At 34.6% G+C, this 13,472-nt stretch overlaps 1 protein-coding gene across 4 annotated transcripts in view; it reads left to right on the plus strand.

Annotated features, from left to right (window-relative positions):
• Positions 1 to 13,472, plus strand: part of LOC123551910 (diacylglycerol lipase-alpha-like) — a 124,620-nt gene that overhangs the window by 12,731 nt on the left and 98,417 nt on the right. For 2 of the 4 annotated variants that reach the window (XM_045341192.2, XM_045341193.2), the window contains exon 4: positions 9,556 to 9,727. In XM_045341192.2, coding sequence (XP_045197127.2) covers positions 9,556 to 9,727 — 172 coding nt within the window. Of the gene's footprint in view, positions 1 to 9,555; positions 9,728 to 11,344; positions 11,385 to 13,472 lie in introns of those variants that run through there. The other 2 variants (XM_045341191.2, XM_045341194.2) reach the window with 2 other exon arrangements.

Raw genomic sequence — 13,472 nt, forward strand, 5'->3', positions numbered from 1 at the left:
ACTGACTTCCCTTCTTGTCAGTATACATGCAAATTCAGTTGCTGTAAATAAAAAATACAAAAACAATTTGCAAAGTTCACAGATACATCTCCCAGAGAAAACAGTTTTTCGCTTGTCAGTGTTAATGGCAATCTGTCACTCAAGAAAACAGAATAGAATAAAAATCTTGGTGCTATTGATTTGTGTCCAAATATTTAGTCTAAGCACTGAAAGATTCATACATGATATCAATATCTGCACCATAAGACCTTGGTAACACCACAAAATACCTATATCAAGAGAACTGCAGCCGCTGAAGGAATCTGCTTGATTTAAAGAGTTTTCCACATGCATTTGTTATGCATAACATCATGTGGCTTTGTTAATAGAGAAATTTCACTCTAGCTTGGTAAAGTCATTTAGGAGAAAATTTAATGTGAGAAACTGTCCACTTTGTGGCTTTGTTAATAGAGAAATTTCACTCTAGCTTGGTAAAGTCATTTAGGAGAAAATTTAATGTGATAAACTGTCCACTTTCATTGAGCCACAAATTGTTAAACCAAGTCCACAAAAAATGCATAAAGACATAATATTGAACATTGGAAGAAAATCACAATTTTTTGTCCCTTTATTGTCAGTTCCTGTAAATGTTCGCAACATTTGGTTTGACAGATTGTATCAGTGAGAATGATCATGCTTTAGGTATCTGAAAAAACATTTTAGTGATTAATATTTAATGTTAAGAAATGATGTAACACTTTCAGAATCTTTCAGTGTGAGACTATAGGCATTCAGACAGAGTTGTTAGCAACAAACATATTAGAACTATCAGATTATATGAGAATACATGCAGATTGCCAGATGTTTATGTAATTAGGTTAGGTTTGTGTGACAGATTTTTGGCATCGGTTGAAACTTTGGGTAAAATAAGACAGAACTCTCCAGCTTTTAACCTTCTGTTTTGCTGCTGTATTTTATCTGAAGATAAGATATTATGTGATGACTTTGTAATGATTTGTAATCATATTTTCTGTAGAGAGTAATTATATTATGTTGAGAAATATAACTTATTAAAGAAGATTCAGTTTACTCGTTACATGATTTTTCCTTTCAAGAAAATTTTAATATTTCTGGTACATGAATTTTGAGACTGAAAAGGTTTTCTTTCTTACTACAGTGATTTTTTTTTTTAAAAGTGTGAATGGGTCCGGTACCAGAAAAATTGTGAAAATTAGCGTCGTTTTTCTCAAAATTGCGATGTTTTCGCCCTTAATTGTGAATTTTTTAATACTTTGTGAATCAAAATGTTTAATGATTTAAAAGATTCGTACCTGATTCGTACCTAAAACGCACTATGAATTAACATTCAAGGGTCGATAATATAGACGAATGTAAAAAATCTTGATCCGTCAGACGCTTTTCCCTGCAAAAGTCGATAACAAACTTCTTTAAAGTTTTTCAATGCTTTTCTTACGTTTTTCTACTATTTTTAGAGATTTTCACACCAATTGTGAATTTGTCCAGTGGACCCAATTTGAAAATTGTGAAAGACCGTTTGCAATTCTGAACAGGTCCAATATTCGGTACCACTTATATAAGGAAAAAAATCGCTGTACTATTTTAATGGATCCAATGTATGCTTTTAATATGCCTGGGGGAAAATGTGACGTTAGCTAAGGATTTGCCCAGTAATATAAACAAGTGGTATTTTTGTTTCAGAAGAAATTGGCTCAGTAATGACTAGATTAAACACTGCCTTGTGTTTTTAGTTCACCTGAGCCAAAGGCACATGGTGAGCTTTTGTGACCGCTCAATGTCCGTAGTCCATTGTCAGTCGTCAGTTGTGCGTCCGTCAACATTTTCTTAAAAAACCTCCTTCTTGAAAACCATTTGGCAGAATTACACCAAACTTCACAGGAATGATCCTTGGGTGGTCCCCTTTCAAAATTTTTCAAAGAATTTAATTCCGTGCAGAACTCTGGTTGCCATGGCAACAGAAAGGAAAAACTTTAAAAATCTTCTTGTCCAAAACCACAAGGCGTAGAGCCTTGATATTTAGCATGTGACATCATCTTATGGTCCTCTGTCAAGATTGTTCAAATTGTGCCCCTGGGGTGAAAAGAGGCCCCGCCCCGGGGGTAACAAGTTATACATAGACTTATATAGTAAAAAACTTTAAAAATCTTCTTGTCTAAAACCACATGACCTAGGCCTTTGATATTTTGTATGTAGTATTGCCTTGTTGTCATCTACCAAAATTGTTCAAATTGTGCCCCTGGGGTGAAAAGAGGCCCTGCCCCGGGGGGTCTCATGTTTTACATAGACTTATATAGGAAATAAACTTTAAAAATCTTCTTTCCTGAAACTGCAAGGCCTAGGCTTTTGAAATTAAGTATGTTGCCTTTCCTAGTGTTTCTCTTCCAAAATTGTTCAAATTATGTCCCTAGGGTGAAAAGAGGCCCTGCCGCGGGGGTACCAAGTTTAACATAGACTTATATAGGAAAATAATTAAAGATCTTCTTGTCTGAAAGTTCAAGGCCTAGGCATTTGATATTTGGTGTGTAACATTGCCTGGTGGATCTCTAACAAGTGTTTTCAAATTATGCCCCTGGGGTGAATAGAGGCCCCACCCTGGGGGTCATTTGTTATAATTATGAGTTATATAAAAAAAAAATACTTAAAAAATTATCAGGTCATATTTCCTAGACTGTTTAATTATAACTACCTGATGACCCAAGCGATTAGGCCAGAGTTCTTTGATTTTTCGTTACTCAGACCCGCCGACCCTATTTTCCGTCATTTTGGAAAAAAATAAAAATTGAAATTTCAAAATTATTTTCGGGCGACGATCAATGTTTTGCTGCATTCTGATGACGACGACAGCGTCGATATTCGTCAGCGCATTATCCGTCAGTGTCATATAGGCGCAATTTCCGCTCAAATGGAAGCGTCTCCCGTAGGTGAACAAAAACTAGAGCTATCACTAAAGGTGATGAATGTACCCCTCGCATGCACTGACACAGTACATTGCAATTTGAAGCACACAAGATTGCATAATTATGTGGACTGTATGTATATAGACTGTATGTATACAGTATAGTAACAAAAAACAAAGTCCCATAACTATGCAGAATATTTATCTAAAAGAATGTAACATGCACCATGCACAACTAGGGTTGATACTGATCACTTGTGTGAAGTTTCATTAAATTGTGTGCAAGGGTTTGGTAGATTAGGCACGCACAAGATTGCATATGCAGACTTTATGTACATAGTATGTTAACAAGAAACAAAGTCCCATAACTGTGCAATTTTTGTCGCTGAAAGAACCTAACATGCCCCATGCACAACTACTGTTGTTACTGATCACTTGTGTGAAGTTTCATTAAATTGTGTCAAGGAGATGAGGAGAGATGGTGCGCACAAGATTGTGTCTATGTATATAGTATAGTAACAAAAATAAAGTCCCATAATTCTGCAAAATTTTTTTCTAAAAGAACCTAATATGCCCCATGCACAACTACTGTTGGTACTGATCAGTTGTGTGAAGTTTCATTAAATTGTGTCAAGGGGATGAGGAGAGATGATGCGCACAAGATTGTGTCTATGTATATAGTATAGTAACAAAAAAACAAAGTCCCATAACTCTGCAAAATTTTTTTCTGAAAGAACCTAACATGCCCCATGCACAACTACTGTTGGTACTGATCACTTGTGTGAAGTTTCATTAAATTCTGTCAAGGGGATAAGGAGAGATGGTGCGCACAAGATTGCGTCTACGGACAGACGGACAGACAGACAGACAGACAACCTGAAACCAGTATACCCCCCCTTACAACTTTGTTGTCGGGGGGTACAACGAGTGAAATTTAAGGTTGTCTTTGAACGATTTAATGCGCGATGGAAAAGCGGAATATTTGTTTGTGATCTAGTATATAGACAATAAAACAACGAAAAACAAGTTCTGTAAAGGTTACGGTCAGTAACGGTGTCTCAAAATGCTAGAAAAACATAGATTTACCCGACGTAAATAACAATGGCAACATTGAATGTGAATTTCACATGCCTTTGGCAGTTATATATTTACATGAGGATGACATATAGGAGCAACAAAGTGCTGCCAAAGGAGTCACCCATTTCAGATTTTTTTTTTTTTTGTTTGGTGGGGGGGGGGGGGGTTAGCCAGGAGGGAAAGGGGCCCAGGCCTGTGATTTGGAGCAAAAACAGCTCGGTCTTTGGGCAAAGGGGAATAAAAAAACCTTATGTAAAGTCAGTTTTTGGGGAAAACTGCATAATTTAAAAGATATTTTCTGAGGGAAGGACCCTGTTATGAAGGGGATAAAACCCTGTGATATGCTTGTGAAGACATATAAATATATTACAAGTTGCCTGATTGGAGGTATTTATCTATATATTCCATTGCATACAAATCCTTTTCAGGGACCTATCTAGCTACTTATGCTTTCAGTCATTTTCTGGCCATCGAATATAAAATAAAGAGTGGCCTGACTTTGAATCACTTGCCCCTGACCACTGTGGGATCGAGCCCCACACAGGTCATCATCTGAAAAAGATATCCAGCTGGCTGACGGAAGGTAGGCCATTCTACCCAGATGCCAATTCTTGGCTGAGATGATGCCCAGAGGAGTACATGGGGTCTTCCTGCACCATTTAAGTGGAAAGTCACCATATGACCTATAAAATTGTGTCAGTGTGACTTATAACACAACAAATAAATATTAAAATGTATTAAATAAACATATTGGTCAGAAAAGTTTATGAATTAAAAATAAAAGTATGCACATGCTAAAAATGAAACCAGCCGATCAGACCATTGAAAATTGCTATTCAGTCATCAATTTAATACTCGCAGGAGATGTTATGACCAAGGGCAAATAGTACCCATGCCCAAAGAGTGATTTTGTTAAAGTTTTTGAAATCATCAATTTTATGTTCAAGATAATAAAAAAGTTAAACACAGAATGGTAATTTTCTTTGTATTACAAAGTCATGTTAAATGCGTATTAAAGAAGTGTTAAAATCCTTTCAGGCAACACATTTGAAGTGATCACTTATCGTCTGTTGTTTTAGTAATTTTTACTGCCTTTTTATTTTTTTCCCTCCTGTCAACATTTTTCTGCCCAAAATCCGAGTAACAAAAAATAAAAAAACTCTGGCCTTAGGGATCACTTGACTGTGACCTTGACCTACTGGCCTACTTTCTTGTTTTTTAAGATACAGCCTTGAAATTTTGATGACATGCACTGTTTTGCACACCAATCTTAAAACTGTCTTTCATTGACCATGAGTGTGACCTACTGACCTACTTTCTAATATTTTAGCATTAGTTTGTGATTTGAAACATGTGGCTCATATTACTCAGGTGAGCGATTCAGTGTCATCATGACCCTTTTGTTATTTAAAGTGTCCATCTAATAAATGAAGCAATTCCTATCCAGTATTCACCAAACTATGTCAGAATATTTATGCTTATATTTTGAATAATTTTCTTGGCATTGCCAACTTTTATTGATCAACCTTCAGTAAAATGCAGGAATATTCAAAGGCTTCATTGAAATGCAAAAGCTATAGATAGCTTCATTGAAGGAAAACATTAATTTGGATTTTGATATAAAAAGACACAACATGATACATGTTCTTTTTAATATTATATACACATGTGGCCGGAAAAGGTAATAAATAGTCCATATGAAAAATATTGCTATTCTGATATCTGTTCGTGATACTGCAAATACCCTATGATGAAAACAAGGATTTCATTTTACTATATCATGTATAATATTGCAATGTGTGTTCAGGTAATTAAATCTAGGAAAATATTGATATCTGTTGCATGTATACTGACATATTGGCACATTTTGTTGGAGCAGCAGCTGTCAAATGTCCATTTGATATTTAAAAACATTGATTGTCTAAATTTGCTACAGTTCAGTCAGGTTCAGAGTTATTTTCAAGAAAATGAAAATATGTGTGTTCTATACAAATTTATATTAAGGTTTAGCAGTCTATCACAAAATAACATAAATTATTAGTAAATGAACAACATCTTGACCAACAACTTACCTGTCCAATACATGTTTCACTGTTCTGTCCCATAGAATTGGATACTTAAAATATTCTAAAGGAGTTGTCCCCCTTTAAAAAAGAATGCCAGTTGTAAAGAAATAAATGTAAACAATTGTCAAAAACGATGTTTTACCTAGTTATGTTAAGTTTAAAAACACTGGTACATTGTTGCAAATGCATCAAAACGAAGATACAATGATTTGGTGATGTTCAAACTTTTTTTTCCGAGACATGGACCTAACTTTTAATGACCTTTAAGTTTGAATTTAATTGTTTTTAATGAATGTTTAGGTATTCGGCAGTTAGGTACGTTACTCAGAATATGGATTATACCGCTAAAGCAGTTACTTGAGAGCCGGATATTCCCATCTGCATCTGCTACCAGTGATTTTTTTCCATGCCATATTTTAAAAATTATAGAATAATAAAACTTCCTTACTTAACAAAGCATGTGAAATTAACGTCTATAAGCAGGTTACCAAGTCAGATTACTCTTGGTAGAATTGATATAAGTTTAGGTTTTATTTACTTGAAATATTTGTTTAAAGTTTCTTATGCAACTTTCCCCGAACTTCATGCAGTGCTTCCTACCCGTCAAACCAATTTCAGTCTATATCAGCCTCTTCAACATGAATGTGTTATCAAGACGCCAACCTATTTATGACAGGTTCCATTACTCTGTTTGCATTTTTAAAAAATTATGCCCCTTTTTCGACTGGTATTCATTAGTGACAAGGCTGTTGAATTGTTGAGCATTGCTGTCCTCCGACAGCTCTTGTTTTGAAAAAACAATAAAATGCAGAGAGAAATATTTTTAATTACATTTCATGCAAATAAGTTAGAAGGATTAGACATGTAAGAATACAGAGAAACAAAAAATTATGACTCGATAATACTTGGGGGAAATTAGGAGACTATTGTGCGCCATGAAATTGAATTATGACAAAAATGAAACTAATAATAAATCTTATTCTATGTTGTTTGTTGGCTCCACTATCCTGTTTTATCCTTACAAATGAGACATGATAAATTCTGACAGTGATGTTGCAGATGCACCAGCTGTCTATTGTACTATTGTAGTCACAGCAGATAAATACTGACTAAAATGAAAATCACACTGGATATTATATTTTACAAGAAATATAACACAAAAAGGGTTTTTCCTTTCTGCTTAAGTCATTAATAACATGAGAAAAACATTAAAAAAAAAACACCCTTGGAACAGTGAGTGGGAAAACAGTATTGTATCTATGTAGTTTGAAGAGATACCAGTTGTGAAGGAATGACAAATTAATACTGACGTTGATGAAACAGATTGTGTAAGGAGGCTGTTGCAAGTTTATTCTGTTTTTCTACATTCGCATATTGCATGAAAGTCTGTTTTTTAAACCAAGAAAGTGGTTTTAATGAAAACAGTTTACAGCAGGAAAATGGTACACAGAAACTTTAAAAAATCCATGTGAGATGTTAATATATTTTTGTGGTGACGTCAGTCTGTCAAAAGTTAAACAGACAATATTTTGTATCCACCTTCTTGCATTTCAATATAAAGATGGTTTACAGGTCCAGATATGTAGCTGCATCAAGATTTGGATTGGAGTCAGATAAGATGGATCATATTTATGTCCCCTGGCATATAGGGATTGAACTGTCCGTCCGTTAGTCTGTCCATCCGCCCGTACGAACCAGATTGCCTATAGCCCACATTAATGGCCCAATCTGGTTCATACTCACACACAACAATCCTTGTGGAAAGACCTATAAACTGACTTACTGTTATATATAAATGACCTTGATCCTCACACACCTTCAAACTTAAAACCTTAATCAACATCATTTCAGGGACAACAATTTGAATACTCAAGCATTGGCTGTCTTACGGACAGCTCTTGTTAGATCATTTTTGCAAGCTAACTTGTTCAAGTTCTGATTTTAAGTTAGGTGTTTTTTCTGACACTTTAATTGACAACAGCCATATTTTTATTGTTCATACCTCTAGAGGTAAAGAGGATATTTGTCTTTCAGTATGATATCGAAATAGATCTTCATCAATAAGGGAGACAATTCAATGTTTTTGTGAAAATGTCAGAATTGTCTCAATTATTGAAGATATATTTCAATATCTCACTAAAAACAAACAAATTTTCTTTTTATTTCATTCTAATTTGTGAAGATCAGCGTATTTTCTGTTTATTACATGCTTACATATTCAAATGAGACTGATACTTCATGACAAAATTTAGATTTATTTAGGCTGCCGTGTTACATATGATGCATCTGCTAAATAACCATGGTCACTTCTGACAGTGATATCGAATATTAGTGATTAGGTCCGTGAAATCAGCACGTTAAAACAAAAAAAAATCTTTTAAATATTTTGTTTTAAGAAATACAGGATCTGCAGCTAACAGATAGTGGCAAATGTCAATTAAGAATGCCATCAGTTTGTTGAATGACCGGTAGCTTGCTTTGTTTACCACACAAACACAGGCCGAAGGTCAGATTAAAAACAACACGAAAAACGCACACAACTGAGAAATAACCGAAAGGCCAAAGTAAATAAAGCTGCAGAATTAAATGTTATCATGGATTCAATAGAAATAGCTAGGAAATATTGGAACACAACTGACAACTGTGAACCACAGGCACTTGGAGGTTAAGCCCCACTCCCCTCTCCGCCCCTACCAAAAATCGGCCAATATTATTAGTCTTTTAAAACACATTGAGCATATGTCTCAAACATTGAATACATTTTGTTACAAAATCAACCTGTTTTAAAAATTACCATTTACTGTCAAGGCAGTAAAAAGGAAAGGTAACTTACTCTGAGCGTTTCAACAAAACTTGCTTGTCCAAGGAATACGAGAATCAATCCGAGCTAGGTTGGTGTTGTACAGTCAAATTTACCAACAGAGCCGGTACACAGACGAAATCATCAATGGTTATAATAAAAATACTCGCCTTCGAAGTCAACTGCCGCAATGGCCGAGAGATCTAAGGCGCAGGTTAATAGCAATGCTCATTTTTTTTGTCGGGGCCACAATATGTTGGAGCTCTGACTACATCTTGTACCACATCAGTCACAAAACTCAGTATATGATTGATTGGTTTCGACTTGAACTTGACCAATCACAATGCAACATTCTAAGGCTCATCCCTAAACTCTTCTCATTTCAATTTTAGTTCATCTGTTTGATAATAAAAATCATCTCTTGAACCATTTGAAATCAGTCTCATATGACTATAAACATTTTCCTATAAAGTAAAGTGGGATATAAAAGCAGACTAGAAGATCTATGAAATGGAATCCAGAAGCACCCTAAGGAGTTACGGACTTTGAAATTTTGCGACAGTACCAGACTGGTGGATGTGTAACATGAGAATACAGAATAAACCTTGATGAGTGCCATAGGTAGTCCGAGTCTAATTGATATCGTCACCAATATGTTACAATCAGACAACATTGAAATATATCTATTTTACTTTCAGGTATTAGTATTTTCAATGGTTGTATGATTTTGATGTGTATTACTGCGTTGTGGTGTACATTTGACTCTGCGGGCAGAAAGTGGGTCAAGTTCAAGCGTTACCAGGAAAGCATGAAGGAGAAAGCGCACAGGTCACGACGGTCAGGGAGCGCTCGTAGAAACTGGAGACAAAGGTAACTGGAGCAAATTTTCATGGCCTTTCGAAATATTCCTTTTATTTTTACTGGAATTTTTATTTGATTTTTTAAAATCTCTTGACTTTTGTTGGTTAATATCAGCAGAAGGATAAATCTGGATATTTAAAAAGCATGAAGACCTACAAACTATTGACAAGTAGCGCATTCAAGTTAAAAGAATTATTTATTACAAATGTTCAGCAAGTGCATCAATTGAATTTTAAATTAAAGCATAATTTGTCAGTATTTAAACAATTTTATTCTACACCAATTTTTTCTCATTCACATTTTATTCACATTCATATTTTTGACTGTCCAATATATTTACATATTAGATACAATATATTTATATCCTAATATAAAACAAAGTTATTATGAGGGGATATTATGACTGGAGTAACCCAGTTGGTTTGTGCAGCCTTTTACCCTTGCATCTGTTATAACTTGTGAAAGGATTGATGAATTGAGTTCAGTTTTGGTACAAATGTGAGCAGGGAAATTCTTGTGAGCAATCTAGAGCTCCCATGACCCTTTTGTTTGTTGAAAATGTAGCAGAAAATGAGAAAAAAATGTTCATTTGGCATCAGAAGACACATTTGACTTGATTAATCCTTCTGACTTACTGCTCAGCAATTAGTAACTGACCACAGGCATTTATCCTAGGACAGTCTCGTAATCAACTGTCTCCAGACAGGCATTTATTCTAGGACAGTCTTGTAATCAACTGTTTCCAGACAGGCATTTGTAGAAAATTACACTGTAACATCATTAACTGTTACTTCTAGATTCTATTTTTTCCTGGCACTGTAGGCCCCAGGTTTCATTGTCTGTAAAGGTTGTTTCAATTGTGAATGTCAGTGACTGTAGTTCCTACAAGCTGTAGAGGATCGGTTCAGAATATATGTAATTAGTGAAAAAATTATATATCTGACATTAACACTATTTGAGACACTCAGACTGTGCCTTCGTAACAATACCAGGGGGATGAAATGACTGAATCAACCGGTACAACTTGTCCTGTAGTCAGAGGGTTAACTTTCAATTTTAGTCCTTGCACACATGTGGTCAGTTGTGTCCCTTTGTTACAGTTACTACTAATTTATCCAAACAGGAGGGGAGATGTTATGTATTCCAGTTTGATGGAGTTACAATCCTTGGAAGTTTTAAATAAATACAGCTGTTCTGGAAAGGCTATCTGTATTTATATGTACTGATAGAATTGGGACTTTGAAATTGGATTTCAAAAGTTTGATTTTCAAAATAATACAGCTTTTCCAGTGGCTTTATCACATTTTTTTGCTATTTTTCCATGTTACTAAAACTTAGACAGACTGATGCCAAAGTCCCACAGTATAGAAGAATTAGATATAGTTAACTAATATGTTTTTTGATATAATACATTTACAGTTTCAGGAGCAGAACAGTATCTGTCATTTTCAGTTCACCTCATTTTTCTCATTTTTATGTTTAACAAGCATATCTATTGTGTTATGTTTTTGATGTTGCTTTTGTCTTGTTTGGTTATTGAAAGGAACATCTTATATTATTGATTTTTGTGTCCTTTTGGTTGGTTTAAAATAAAATATTTTTAACAAGAATTATTTACAAATTCAGGTTGCTGCATCCTAGGTAGGCGTAGTTTGTGCTCAACTCCGTAAGTGGCTACCTTCCTCTAGACTTACTATAGGAAATTCATACTTAACTACTCCAACTGGCATAGGGACTTGTCATTAGATTTTTGATATTTACACTATTTGAAAAATAGGTTTCTCGGGTTCTTTGAAAGTTTAAAAAACGATTTACGGCATGATAATTTACAGATTTAAAACAAGTATGGAGGAGTTTATTTTTTATTCTTAGATAACAAAACACTAATTCTTCGGTCCCAAACTTCTCTCTTGCCTCTTGCAGACTTCCGGGCATTCATTTATATTTTTTCTTACAACTGAATTTCTTTGCTTGATGTATGCTACTTTCTGAATTTTACCCTGGATTCATTCAAATTTCATTAGTAAAATGTAATGCAAGAAGCTAGTCAGTAAGAAAACCTCCTGACAATTTCTGAATTAGACTTAAAATTATTGGAACCCAGCTGTGTTTAGGAAAAAATTACTTTGTTTCTGTCAGCATTTATTTACTTAGTTACTACATTTTTTTGGTCATGAAGTTTTAGTATTCTGCAAACTGTTTAGGATATTTGAATTGTTTTGAGAAAATGATCCAAGTCCCTGTGCATGGCATAACATAATGAGTTACTAACCCTCTTGATGCTTAGTGTGGTGTCAAGTAGTTTGTTTTAAGAAACTCTTCTCAGAATTCACCAGATAAAATAGTGATATAGTCACAACTAACAACATGCACTGTTTTTCAGCACATCAGTTACCTTAAAACAACATGAAACAAACTGTTACCAAGCTTTAGCTTAGTTGGTAATGGTCTGGGAACCAGAAAGTTTTGTTTTGTGTTCATGGTTTTAATTAGTTTCCCCTTTCATGTTGGCAGAGGTTTTTGAAGTGTAGCATAATGTCCTTCCCACAGCTCTTGTTTATTAGGTTTCTAAAGAGCTTTTAATACCAGTGGACAACTGAAAAGAAAAAATGCAGATGATCGGTGATTATTTTGCACCAAAAAACTCAATTCTTAGTTTCAATGTGGCACTAAACTGTTTTTAAACTGAAATATACATTGAACTGCACTGATTTAGAAAGAAATATCGCTTGGTAGTTTTTTACAGATTTAAAAACAGGGAATATAGGATGTAGTGTTAGAATGGAATGATTGAAAAGTTGATTAATTCTCTCAGTATCACAGGCTACACATAATGCTGGGTCCTCAGGGGAGAGAAAAATTTCCAATTTGCTGATCAGCAATTCTATCGGTAATGATTCAATTCAAAAGAGAAATATTTTGTTCCAGCAGATCTATCACAAAGTTAACTTAGTTGATAGCAGAATGCAGGTAGAAAATGAATAATAAAATTTAGGGAAATTTCTTTTAGCAGCAACTTTGATAAGTAAATACTATCTTACATTTGGAGAAAATCACAACTTGTTACAATGGTGGCAGGGATCATCCTACAAGGCGATTTGAGCGATATCGTCGCTTTAAAGTCGGCCACTTCGCCTAATTATCGCCTCCGGGCGAAATCCGAATCGCCGAGTTTTTCAGCGAATTATTATCTGTTTACTAAAGTTGTAAAACTTTATCATATTCTAGATTAAATTATCGATAAATCCATAGTTAACCCTGCCTACTCGCCTGTCAAACTTCAGCCAATCGTAGCGTTAATATCCCACACAATCAATAATATTGTAAGCCGCCGCCATTTTGAAAATTTTCAATCGGCGTGTAAAAAGCCGATAAACTTAACGAGAGCATGATCTTATGCAACAATTCTATTCTTTCATTTTATTAAAGGTGACTTCAAAATTTATTTCAATTACCATGATTACGGTCAATTTCTGCAAATGAATTGCTCGGGTACTGCGGATAAAAAATGATTTCGCGGACGTCAGAACTACTGTACAAAATATTGTAAAAAGATCGCCATTACCTACGAGTTTGGTATTATTTTCGAAAAAATAAATAAATAAATGAATTAAATGTATAAATCCAAACAAGTTGATGCTAAAATCAGGCATTATAAAAGCACGAGAATCGAAATATGAATGAAAAATTTCACGGCGTTTTGATCGTGCACCTGGTAAATTTCGGATAAAAATTTAAAGGCGACTTTTTTTCA

The sequence above is a fragment of the Mercenaria mercenaria genome, chromosome 4 (assembly GCF_021730395.1).
Source record: "Mercenaria mercenaria strain notata chromosome 4, MADL_Memer_1, whole genome shotgun sequence".
NCBI classification, from domain to species: Eukaryota; Metazoa; Mollusca; class Bivalvia; order Venerida; family Veneridae; genus Mercenaria; species Mercenaria mercenaria.